This window comes from Lepidochelys kempii, chromosome 3 (assembly GCF_965140265.1).
Source record: "Lepidochelys kempii isolate rLepKem1 chromosome 3, rLepKem1.hap2, whole genome shotgun sequence".
NCBI lineage: Eukaryota > Metazoa > Chordata > Testudines > Cheloniidae > Lepidochelys > Lepidochelys kempii.
This window is the reverse complement of record NC_133258.1, coordinates 145,718,793-145,732,120: the sequence shown is the minus strand read 5'-3', so window position 1 is coordinate 145,732,120 and position 13,328 is coordinate 145,718,793. Positions and strand designations below refer to the sequence as shown.

Here is a 13,328-nt window from a genome sequence, read left to right as displayed (position 1 = left end):
TTCCAGTTCTTTGATTGAATAACACAGTGATCCTGAAATTAAGTGATTGCTTCACTGTCTTGGTCTGCAGAATTTTCTTTTAGAAAATTTCCTTTGCAGCATTACCTTGGCGGTTGAAGAAACCACGGCTTCTAATTTTGGAAATACTAGTACAGAACACCTGTTGTGTGCATGCCTATGCTTTGGTGCATGTGAACCCCGAACTTGTGTGTGTGAATCAGGTGTTTTCACCCCTACTTCTTTGTGTGCATCATGTACAGACTTTTAAAAATGTAGCTTTATCTGAATTGATACTGGCTTTGTGAGATGGAAGTTTGTGCATGGGCAGGGAGAAGTAACACACAGGTGGCAATTTTCAGGAGAAATGCTTCAATGACTAGATCATCATATTTTAGAGCTGATATTTTGTATAAATACAAAAATACCTTTGGATAATGGATTATATTTAATGGCCAAAACGTAATCATTTATGACCTTCAAAAGAATTCGGTTGGCCAGGTTTTGCCTTTAGGCACGGCCTTGTGTAAGCTGTTTACCTGTATACTGCCCTAGGAGGAGCCCAAAGTTATTTTCCTGCTCCCCGCTTATTTCCAAGTGAGAGTAACCTGCCGTACTATAGCAGTAGCAGATTACTACCTTTGCCCCCATGATGCCTCAACTCTACTGGCTGTAGTATGTGTAAGGGGGGGAGGAGGGCTGGGGGTGGAGCCAAAACTGTATCACCCCTCCACTCCTCACCCACATGTACAGGGGAGGGGGAACTACCAGGCATGCAGCCCCTTCTCTTCCACTGCATGCCTGGAACTGGGAGGAGGGGAGGGAAGGGTATATCGACACATAGGGTTAGGGCAGGATCTGGCCCTAAATCATTAGGTATGTTTCTCATATTTTCTTGATAATTGGATGATAGAGTTCCAAAGAAGAGTCAGAGATGCATCCTCTTAGACACAGTATATTCACAGCATACAAACTTCCACACAGAATAGAAGCCAAATGTCTGTTGACCCACACTGTACCCATAAAAGTGTGGGCCTCGCACCAATGCTTCCACACTAAGGATATTACTGGTAAGGTGGAAGTGCTTTGTCAGAGCTGTGTGAAGAAGACTGCCATGGGCTCTACTTCCCCCTCTTCCCCCCCCCCCCCCGTTTTACTTGTACGATCACTGAAAAAGAAAAAGTAACTAGTTCAACGATTTGTAGTTGTGGACATTCCATGGCTATTAATTTTACGTAATATCTTTTGTTAATAGAGAAACGTGCGTGAGCACATATTAGCATGATAAAAACAAACTGCAACACACGGGGCATCCCACATCTCATCGCATGTTTGTTTGTTTTCTTGTCTTAGGATAAAGAAGCCCAGAAAGATTTAGAAGCTTTACTTCTAACGTTGCAGCTGTGACGAAAAGCACTTTTAGCTCTTCATGCCATGATGATCTTGTAGAAGAACCATAGAGAATAGTCCCTGGGAGTCTGATCCAAAGCTCATGGAAGCTAGTAGAAAGACTACCTTTGACTTCAGTCATTTTTGGATCAGGCCCTGTAAGTGGATGGCAATTGGGATATGAAATTGATGCATTCTATCTTTTTGATTCATAGCTTTATTTTTAATTTTTGGATCTACGGTTTGTTTTAAATTATTTTTGCTGGAAGTATAATCTCTCATTATAAAGTCCACTGCTGGCAATGGACACCACATAGGCAAGAACACCAAATGCATTAACTGTGTTCTTGGAATGATTAATCAACTAAACTGCAATGCTAGCACAGAATTGTATGGAGCAATTTCTTTGTTTCTACATTAAATTATGTTTCTACGAATTTATCTATATAAATGTATATGAAGGTACATCATAAACCTATGTATGTGTGTTCCTCTGCTTTTACTCACAAGAAATGTGTAAGACTGATGGAAGTTAAGGAAAAAGGGATAGTCTTAAAAAAAACTATTTTGACTTTAGCCTATTTTTAATTTTAGATGGAAGTGTGAACACTTTATAAATCATGTTTTAAAGTCCTATTTTATGTTACTTGAAGGGAAAATATTAAAAATTGGACCAATGAAATGAAATATTGTGGTTAAATCTGTTAGAAGTGTGATACTTGAGCCCCACCAGGTAGATGAATCCTGGTCATTTGTCTTTGAATAATAAATAGCCTGTTGCGGTATTGTCAGTCTGGCTTTGAGAGCCCCTTCCCCCATGTGTAACATTTGTTGATCTTTCATGTCATTTGTGTAATGTGGCTTATGTATACATATGTAATAACTGAGACCAGTTTCTTCTGCTTAATCAAACCAAGAGTTTATGGAACAGAAGGAGTTTAAATGTTAGAGGAAAGGCAGAGAAATCGTTTTGTTTGCTCAGGGCCTGATCCAAAATCCACTGAAGTCAGTGAAAAAACTCCGACTGCCCTTAATGAATTATGGGTCATGATCTTAATCTGGATTAAAGTATGTGGCCAGAACAAGAAAATGTTCCCATAAATGAAACATAAAAACAGGTGAATATATAAGCAAGAGCCAGTGAATATATGAGCAAGAGCAAGCATCATTTCAGACAAAGGGCCATATATTTTCCTTTATGTTTAAAACATCCAGGAGAGGAGCACTCACTTCCCTAGTTTCATGCAATTTTGTTATAGCCATGTTGGTCCGAGGATATCAGAGAGACAAGGTGGGTGAGGTAACATCTTTTATTGGACCAACTTCTGTTGGTGAAAGACCTGAAGGAGAGCTCTGTGTATCTCAAAAGCTTGTCTCTTTCACCAGCAGAAGTTCGACCAGTGAAAGATATTTCCTCACCCACCTTGGTTCCCTAGTTTCATCACCTTTAGGGAGCTACTGATTGACTTCATTAACTTCTTGGAACCTTTAGGCAGCGTGGAAGAGACCGAGCTACTACCAATATATAGCTGTGACCTCTGCTTATCATGCTGACTAGTATTATTGTTTTCTTATGCTCTCCCAATCTGCTTGAATCTCTGTCTCTTTTCTTATGCTTAGATTGTAAGCTCTCTGGGACAATGATTTTTTTGTACCGTGTTGTATAGGGCTAAGTGCAGTGCTTTACTGCAATAAAAGTAATACTCTCAGATATTGCTTGCTGATCTCCATCCTAGTCATGGATCAGGATTACATTGCAGCAGGCACGTACATTCACATAGTAAGAGACAGTCCCTGCCTCAAAGAGCTTACAGTCTCAATCATGTTTTGTAATATTAATTTAGTAGGTCGTATATCAACAGTAATTATGTCATAATGAAAATTTTACATTTAGAGAGCTACCATCTTTCATTCTGCAGAATCCCAAAGTTCTTTACCAAGCTTCACTAAATTCGCTAAACCACCATCTCTCAAAGCAATATAGAAGCTGTTCAAAAGCACTAGGTGACCAAATAGTTTAGTAAAAAAAGTGAAAACTCCTCTATCCAATTATTTTTTAAAACTCTTATAATATTTAAAGCATCTCCAAAAATATGGAAAGGAAGCTACCAGGGGAATGTAGGTAGACATGGATTTACTATCTATCTACCTATTTCTGTCTCTATATAGATCTTTGCATTCTTACTTCTGCCCCTCACGATTGTATCTGAACATCTTCCATGTAAAGTTGTTAGCACCTGTGAAGTCCCTAGTGAACTCCAGGGAATTTGGGGGATTTACCTACAAAGGAATGTATGTGGTCCTCCAGTTTTTTTAATGAGCACAAGAAGTCACAACCTATACTTTAAATCTTATCCAAAACACAGCAACTCCTGTGGTACAGTGACCACCAGCCATCCTAGTTTTCCGTGATATAAAAGCCCAAAATTCTCCAATAAAAACACACAAAAATGCACGTTTTTTTCTGTGATTAAAATGAAAGCTGACAGCCGGAGCCCCACTGCCTGGGGCTGACAGCCAGAGCCCAGCCGCCCGAGGCTGAAGTGTCAATTTCCCATATTCCTGTGCATGCACTAGTGGTATGCGGTTCTATTGTATATGGCTTTTTTTTTTCCACAAAATGTAAAAACTAAATATTCTTTGTAAAAATGCAAATTCCACATTTTTCCATGGGAAATGGATCCCTCGTGACCATGAATACTATGCTCCAACATTTATTCAATACAAATTCAGAGGAGAGAGCAGTACCTGCTTAATCACCAACATCACTTCCTGCAGCACCTGGATTTTCCTTTATACCTAAAGTTATGCTGTGATTTTTAGTGCTTTATGTACCACAGATCCTCTCAAGTAGACCTTGAAACAAATCAAACTGACTGTGAGATCATTCCTGGCAGTGTATAAAAAGCAAGCTTTTCTGATCCATTGTATGTCTGTGTAACCCCTGCATTATGTCACTGGTAAACAAAATACTAGAATGAAAATGAGAACAGGTTTCTGTTTCCTTAAAATGTTAACCCTTTTCAATAAAACGTTTTACTAAATTTCAGTAAACAGGCAGAGATTTTAGAACTGTATTAAGAGGGCTAGAGCAATAGACTGGGACTCAGGAGCTCTGGGTTTCAGTCCTGGTTCTGTCAGTGATCTGCTGGGTGAGCTTAGACAAGTCACCTCACCTCTGTTTCCTTTCCCATCCCATGTCTTCCTAGACTGTAAGCTGTCTGAGAGGGACTGTCTGCTACTCTGTGTTTGTACAGCACCTAGCCCAAATGAGGCACTGCTGTCATATAAATGATTTTCACTGGGTACCAATGGGGCTCTGATAGAAAAAACATATTTAAAGGCTGTCAGCTGTGAATGGGGATAAACTTTTCCAGCCTAACAAGTAAAGAGAACTGGAGTTATGGTTTCTAGTTTATAGAAAGAGATGACCAGTGTGGCAGATAGAATTTCAACAGCTGGATATGTCCGAAAGAGTCATTCTTCTTTGAATAGTGTCCCTATGGATAGAATCATAGAACTGAACCTCGAGAAGTCATCTAGTTCAGTCCCCTGCACTCAAGGCAGGACTAAGTATTATCTAGACCATCCCTGACAGGTGTTTGTCCAACCCACTCTTAAAAATCCCCAATGATGGAGTTTCCACCACTTCCCTAGGCAGTTTATTCCAGTGCTTAACCATCCTGACAAATAGAAAACTTTTCTTAATGTCCAACCTAAACCTGTCTTGCTGCAATTTAAGCCCGTTGCTTCTTCTCCTATCCTCAGAGGTTAAGAAAAACAATTTTTGTTCCTTCTCCTTGTAACCACCTTTTACATAATTGAAAACTGTTATCATGTCCCCCCTCAGTCTTCTCTTCTCCAGACTAAACAAACCCAGCTTTTTCAATCTTCCCTCATAGGTCATTTTTTCTAGAACTTTAATCAGTTTTGTTGCTCTTCTCTGGATTTTCTCCAATTTGTCCACATCTTTCCTGAAATGTGGTGCCCTGAACTGGGCACAATACTCCAGCTGAAGCCTAATCATCACGGAGTAGAGCAGAAGAATTACTTCTCGTGTCTTGCTTACAATACTGCCAGTACATCCCAGAATGCTGTTTGCTTCTTTTGCAACAGCGTTACACTGTTGACTTATATTTAGCTTGTGGTCCACACCACCAGATCCCTTCCCACAGTACTCCCTCCTAGGCTGTCATTTCCCATTGTGTAGGTGTGCAACTGATTGTTCCTTCCTAAGTGGAGTTCTTTCGATTTGTCTTTATTGAATTTCATCCTGTTTACTTCAGACCATTTCTCAAGTTTGTCCAGATCATTTTGAATTTTAATCCTCTCCTCCAAAGCACTTGCAACCCCTCTCAGCTTTGTGTCATCCGCAGACTTTATAAGTGTACTCTCTATGCCATTATCTAAATCATTGATGAAGATATTGAACAGAACTGTACCCCGAATCGATCCCTGTGGGATCCCACTCATTATGCCCTTCCAGCATGACTGGGAACCACTGATAACTACTCTCTGGAACGATTTTCCAACCAGTTATGCACCCACCTTATAGTAGATCCATCTAGGTTGTATTTCCCTGGTTTGTTTATGAGACGATAATGCGAGACAGTATCAAAAGCCTTACGAAAGTCAAGATATACCACATCTACCGCTTACCCCCATCCACAAGGCTTGTTACCCTGTCAAAGAAAGCTATCAGGTTGGTTTGACACAATTTGTTCTTGACAAATCCATGCTGATTGTTGTTTATCACCTTATTATCTTCTGGTGTTTGGAAATTGATTGCTTCATTATTTGCTCCATTATCTTTCGGGGTACAGAAGTTAAGCTGACTGGTCTGTAATTCCCCGGGTTGTCCTTATTTCCCTTTTAATAAATGGGCACTATATTTGCCCTTTTCCAAGATGCTCCACTTCAGGTGCATGTATGCATCTTGAGCCCTTGATCAGAGATTTTTAGCTAGCAGTGCCCATTTGGCCCACACGTGCTCCCCATGCCTCCTTGTGGCGGACAGCAAGACTATATAGGGACATATGGGTGAACCACCCTCAGTTCTTTCTCTCCCTCTTCAGCCCAAGACAGAACACTAGTGTGTCCACCTATTCATATCCTAATGAATAGGTGTAAGGGGGCTCCCATTTCTGCCCAAAGACTTTCAAAATGGATATTGGGTCAAGTCTGCAGGTGCTCAGACCCCTGCTGGTGGTGAGAGCACATTCAACCAGATCAGAAGTGCCGTCTACTGCTTTTTTGAAGAATACCCTGGTATCTGAGATAGGTAGCGCCGCTACCAGGTCTTCAGTCCATCGTTTTCAAAACATTACACCCTGTTCCGTGCCATCAGATCTGATGTGGTACTTGGCTCTGCAGTACTATCTTCAGTTCTGGATCCTGTTCTGAAGCTCCTTTCTCCTTCTGGGGATACTGTTTGGAAATCACCCGACGTGGAGCACCGCTAGGGATGCTACTCGAAGAAGGAGGAAATGTTACTCACCCTGTACAGTAACTATAGTTCTTCAAGATGTGTCCCCCTATGGGTGCTCCAGTACCCATCCTGCTTCCCCTCTGCTTCAGTCGTTCCCTAGGGGATGACTGAGAGGAAAAGGAACTGGGGGTGGTTCACCCACACACCCCTATATAGCCCCGGTCTTGGTGTCTGCCACTAGGAGGCATAGGACACCTGTGTGGGCCAAATGGGCACTGCTAGCTAGAAATTTCTGATCAAGGTTTCAGGAGGCGCATGTGCACCTGAAGTGGAACACCCGTCCGAAGAAAGAATTGCAGTTACTTCACAGGGTAACATTTCCTTTACAATGTTGAGGAGTCAAATAAGGGCCAGGATAGCAAAGTTGCTGCAAGTTGTTTCCCAAGTTTAGGAACTCAGACGTTCATTTTTTCATCTTGCTGATGCTGGAGAGAATCTTCTAGGGAGAAATAAAAATCTTCTGTAAGACTCCTGATTGTGTCTTGTTATCTAGCGTGGGTAGTTTCCAAAACACTGGGTAAAATCTTATAATGTCTCTCCTCCTTCGGTTCACAATATAAAGTAATGTATTAAGTTTTAAAGCAATACCTAAGGTTATCAGATCTTCAAAATAAAAAAACAGGATGCTTTCGTGGGAACATTTTTAGTGTGACAAAATATTCATACAAAAGAACATTTAAGAATGCGTGTTGGTATCACTGTATGCCAGCTTCTGACTCAGCAGAACATGTGCTCTTTGCTCCGGAGTGGAGAATGTGTTCTGCTTAATGTTCTGAATGAGTTTATCATGTAACCCTGCACAATCATAATGAACATTCAGTTAAGAGTAGTTTGAGGAGTGTCTACACTCATTTGACTTTTCTGTTTGCTCAACACACTGTGGATCACACTAAACACTGGTTGTACTGGACTGTTTATTCCTGGCAAAGGCCCCACTGAAATCAATGGCAAAACTCCCTTTGACTTCAGTGGGGTCAGGATTGCACCCTGAGAGTGAGATTTTCAAAAGCAGCCAGCTGACTTTCAGTGGGATTTGTTGCTCCTTAGCAGTTAGGCACTTTTGAAAATCTCACCCAGAGTAAATTCTACTCATTATAGAAAAGCCTTGAACAAATGTTTTGCAGTTATTATATAACTAATTTTTTTATTGGTTAAATGAAAAACTGAGACTTTTCCGGTGTCTTGAAAGAAGTTCCTGGGATAATGGGACATCATATGAAAAACCAGGACAAATGGTCATTTCAGCAATAGCTTAAATCAATAGTCCATCAGCAGTGGTTTTCTTAAAACCCATTAGTTCTATATTTTTTATTACGATTAATAGATTTTAAGGCCAGAAGGGACTGTTATGAGCATCTAATCTGACCTCCTATATAACACAGGCTATAGTTTTTCACCCTGTTATTACACTGTTTATGCTGCCTTGAAGGCGTGTCTAATTACATCACTTAGGGTGGGGTTCACAAAGGTACTTAGATACTTAAGTCCTGTTTTTAGGTGCCAGTGTGATTCACAAAAATTCCTATTCATCTGGAACCTAACCATGTAGGTGCCTAAAGTATTCTGGTGCCTATATTTTTTGCAGTAAAAGTTCTGAAGACATCTGTGTTTCTGCCTCTGAGCAAGTGTGCTGCTGGCTCACTCTAGGCATCTGGGTATCTATCTCCCACCTAAGCCCCAGAGTGATCCACAAACCAGAAGAAAGATTGACATGTGGCTGGCTGAGTCACAAGTGGGGCCTTATCCATTAGTAAGGCTATGGTTTAATCATGGGTATTTTTAGTAAAAGTCATGGACAGGTCACGGGCAAGAAACAAAATCATGACTCATGACCTGTCCATGACTTATACCATAAATACCTCTGACTGAATCTTAGGAGAGGAGCGCTGCTGGAGGAGGAGGGGAGCCTTTGGCACCCAGGACAGGGGCTCCCGCAGCCCCTGTGACCACTGCTCAGGCGGTCCCCGGGGCCAGCTGCATCAGCCGCTGCTCAGGCGGTCCCTGGGGCCAGCTGCATTGGCTGCTGCTCGGGCGGTCCCCTGGGCCAGCTGCCCGGGACCGTCTGAGCAGCAGCCGGGACTGGGGCTGCTCCAGCAGCACAAGTCAGCTCACTGTGGGGCTGCCCAGGCGGCTGGCTGCAGAGCCATTTCAGAAGCAGCCATTGGGGGCTCCCCCAGGGCCTCCTGAGCAGCTGGCCGCAGGGTCAGCCACGCTGGCCGCTGCAGAAGTCACAGAAAGTCACGGAATCCATAACCTCTGTGACAAACCTGGACCCCTATCCATTAGGTGTATGCAAAGGTTGCCTAACTCTACAAAACAGCCAAGGGGACGGCCCCCTCTCTTGTAAACTTTAGCCCACTGGCTAGGGCACTCACTTGTGTTGTGAGAAACTGCTAATTCAATTCCTCCCCCTGCCTGAAGAAGAGGAAGTTATCTGCTACCTCTGAGGTGAGTGCCTAACCGCTAGGCTATAGAATGACTGTCTATCCCAGTGGTTAGATCACTTACCTGAGGGGTGGCAGAGCCTTGTTTAAATCCCTTGTCCTTATTAGGCAGAAGGAGGGACATGAACTAGGGGTCTCCCACCTCCTGGGTGAGTTACACCAGCCACTAGGCTAAAGGCTAGAACAGAAGTCAGCCTCAGCCTCTTCTTCCTACCCCGCTGGTGGTTTTGTAGTGGTAGGTGCATTTCTGTTTCAATTCGAGTCTCTTTTTGTTCTGGAGAAATTGATTTTTAAAACTGTGGCAAATGAGAATGGAAGTATTTGTAGCACACACAGTGCTGCAGGCATTGTAGCCAATGCTGTCAAATTTGGGTGCCTAAAGTTGTCCCCCAAAGTCTGTGTCTGAATCCTGATGTAAACCTGTGTCCTGAAGCACTAGAGATGGGAGTTCGCTATTGACATCTGTTGGTGAAATGGGAGAAGAGCAGCCCAGAGCTGCTTGAGAGCTCATGCACAGGGACAGAGGCTCCACAGGGGAGGGAGCTTTGCCAGCATTTGTTGGTGAACAACAGGGAATGACTGAATGGGCCAGGCCCTATTTGCATTTCAGTTGTGACAGTTTGGGGGCATTTTGGTTAACAAACAGTTAACGTTCTACATTTGGGGGCAATAAAATGGTTCCTGTTGGGAAATTAAGGGACAAGAGAACTGCACTACCTGTGTCTGGAGTGAGGGGTCACCCTAACCTTTACCACAGTTGGGTGGGGCAGCTTTAAGAGAGAGCGAGAAAGAACGTGAGTGTGGGAAAGAAAAAGGTTCTATCCTCTGAGGGGAGGGTGTCTCCTAGTAAGGATTCTGTTATAGGTCCTGCGTACTGTAGAGCCCTCTCCAAAGACCTGAGCTGAGCTAGCTACAAAACAGTGACTAGCACACAGCTGAGACAGTGGGTGGATGTTCTAGAGGTGAGGTGGCTTTGAGGTAGTGGATAGTGCAGAGTTGAGGTGTCTTGGGCTGAAGTTGCAGCAGCCTATTTGAAAGACTCTGGTGCAGGCCTTCCTATGCAGCAATCAAAGCTGACCTCACTCCAGCTGGGTCAGGTTGTAAAGCCTCTGGAGCTTCACTGACCTTCCAGAATGCTTGGATACCACGCACCCAGGACAACAAACTGTGAGTGGGGAAGCTGGGCAGGAGGGAAGTGGGTAGAATGTATGAGCCACTCCCGAGAGCAAGTGGAGGTCTGAGGTTGGGACTACTGTTAAAACAAAACAGCCTGTGGGGGTGGGAGTCTTGCCTAACAGATCTTGTTCATGTAGTAATTGCTGCCTTTCCCAAGTTCATTCTGTTGTTCCCCTCTTCCCTCCCTCTAAAGTTCTCTGTTTTAAACTCCTACACTCGGTGCTTGTGAGTAGGGAAATATTGCTTATCAAGGGCGCCTAGGGTGATTGTATGTAGTTTCCTAGGTTTCTGGGTGGGGGCTCAAGCTGGAGATATTTGTTTTCAGAAGGAACCTCCAGAAAATTGAACGTGGCCCTTTTTGCTGTTGACAACACCTGGAAGACGGGTTACCCTTAAGTAGGTAAATTATATTTTTGGGGGGCTAACAAAGAGGAAGACAGAAATTAGAGTCATAGACTTTAAGGTCAGAAGGGACCATTATGATCATCTAGTCTGACCTCCTGCACGATGCAGGCCACAGAATCTCACCCACCTACTCCTGTAATAAACCCCTAACCTATGTCTGAGCTATTGAAGTCCTCAAATCATGATTTAAAGACTTCAAGGTGCATAGAATCCTCCAGCAAGTGACCCGTGCCCCACACTGCAGAGGAAGGCAAAAAACCCCTACAGCCTCTGCCAATCTGCCCCAACCCCAAATATGGTGATCAGCTAAACCCTGAGCATGTGGGCAACGCTCACCAGCCAGATACCCAGGAAAGAGTTCTCTGTGGTAACTCAGATCCCACCCCATCTAACATTCCATCACAAGCCATTGAGCATATTTACCACTAATATTCAAAGATAAATTAATTGCCACAATTAGGCTATCCCATCATACCATCCCCTCCATAAACTTATCAAGCTTAGTCTTGAAGCCAGATAGGTCTTTTGCCCCCACTACTCCCCTTGGAAGGCTGTTCCAGAACTTTACTCTTCTGATGGTTAGAAATCTTAATCTAATTTCAAGTCTAAACTTCCCGATGGCCGGTTCATATCCATTTATTCTTGTGTCCACATTGGTACTGAGCTTAAATAATTCCTCTCCCTCCCTGGTATTTATCCCTCTGATATATTTATAGAGAGCAATCATATCTCCCTTCAGCCTTCTTTTGGTTAGGCTAAACAAGCCAAGCTCTTTGAGTCTCCTTTCATAAGACAGGTTTTCCATTCCTTGGATCATCCTAGTAGCCCTTCTCAGTACCTGTTACAGTTGGAATTCATCCTTCTTAAACACAGGAGACCAGAACTGCAGTGCCTTGTATAACGGTACTAACACCTGCTTATCTCTACTGGAAACACCTTGCCTGATGCACCCCAAGACCGCATTAGCTTTTTTCACGGCCATATCACATTGGCGGCTCATAGTCATCCTGTGATCAACCAATACTCCGAGGTCCTTCTCCGCCTCTGTTACTTCCAACTGATGAGTTCCCAGCTTATAACAAAAATTATTGTTATTAATCCCTAAATGCATGACCTTGCACTTTTCACTATTAAATTTCATCCTATTGCTATTACTCCAGTTTACAAGGTCATCCAGATCTTCCTGTATGATATCCCGGTCCTTCTCTGTATTGGCAATACCTACAAGCTTTGTGTTATCCGCACACTTTATTAGCACACTCCCACTTTTTGTGCCAAGGTCAGTAATAAAAAGATTAAATAAGATTAGCCCCAAAACTGATCCCTGAGGAACTCCACTAGTAACCTCCCTCCAGCCTGACAGTTCACCTTTCAGTATGACCCGTTGTAGTCTCTCCTTTAACCAGTTCCTTATCCACCTTTCAATTTTCATATAGATCCCCATCTTTTCCAATTTATCTAATCATTCCCCATGTGGAACCGTATCAAATGCCTTTCTGAAATCGAGGTAAATTAGATCCACTGCATTTCCTTTATCTAAAAAATCTGTTACCTTCTCAAAAAAGGAGATCAGGTTGGTTTGGCACGATCTACCTTTTGTAAAACCAAGTTGTATTTTGTCCCAATTACCATTGACCTCAATGTCCTTAACTACTTTCTCCTTCAACATTTTTTTGAAGACCTTGCATACTACAGATGTCAAACTAACAGGCCTGTAGTTACCCGGATCACTTTTTTGTCCTTTCTTAAAAATAGGAACTATGTTAGCAATTCTCCAGTCATACGGTACAACCCCTGAGTTTACAGATTCATTAAAAATTCTTGCTAATGGGCTTGCAATTTCATGTGCCAGTTCCTTTAATATTCTTGGATGAAGATTATCTGGGACCCCCCATTTAGTCCCAGTAAGGTGTTCGAGTTTGGCTTCTCCCTCGAATGTGGTAATATCTACCTCCATATCGTCATTCCCATTTGTCATCCTGCCATTATCCCTAAGCTCCTCATTAGCCTCATTAAAGACTGAGGCAAAGTATTTGTTTAGATATTGGGCCATGCCTAGATTATCCTTAACCGCCACTCCATCCTCAGTGTCTAGCGGTCCCACTTCTTCTTTCTTTGTTTTCTTCTTATTTATATGGCTATAGAACCTTTTACTATTGGTTTTAATTCCCTTTGCAAGGTCCAGCTCCACATGGCTTTTCGCCTTTGTCACTTTATCCCTACATGTTCTGACCTTATTAACGTAGTTTTGCTTGCTGATCCCTCCCATCTTCCACTTCTTGTAGGCTTTCTGCTTTTTCTTAATGACCTCTCTGAGATGCTTGCTCATCCAGCTTGGTCTACAACTCCTGCCCATGAATTTTTTCCCCTTTCTTGGGATGCAGGTTTCTAATAGTTTCTGCAACTTTGACTTGCAGTAATTCTAGGCC

At 42.8% G+C, this 13,328-nt stretch overlaps 1 protein-coding gene across 2 annotated transcripts in view; it reads left to right on the top strand.

Moving 5' to 3' along the window:
* The window catches only part of RMDN2 (regulator of microtubule dynamics 2), a 73,983-nt gene extending 69,585 nt beyond the window's left edge, over positions 1-4,398 (top strand). The window contains exon 12 of one of the 2 annotated variants that reach the window (XR_012158182.1): positions 1,351-1,440. Coding sequence is in view for 1 of the 2 variants with exons in the window: in XM_073338402.1 (XP_073194503.1) it covers positions 1,351-1,404 (54 nt within the window). In the remaining variant the exon portion in view is untranslated. Of the gene's footprint in view, positions 1-1,350 lie in introns of both variants that reach the window. The other variant, XM_073338402.1, reaches the window with a different exon arrangement.
* The last annotated feature ends 8,930 nt before the right edge of the window (positions 4,399-13,328 follow it).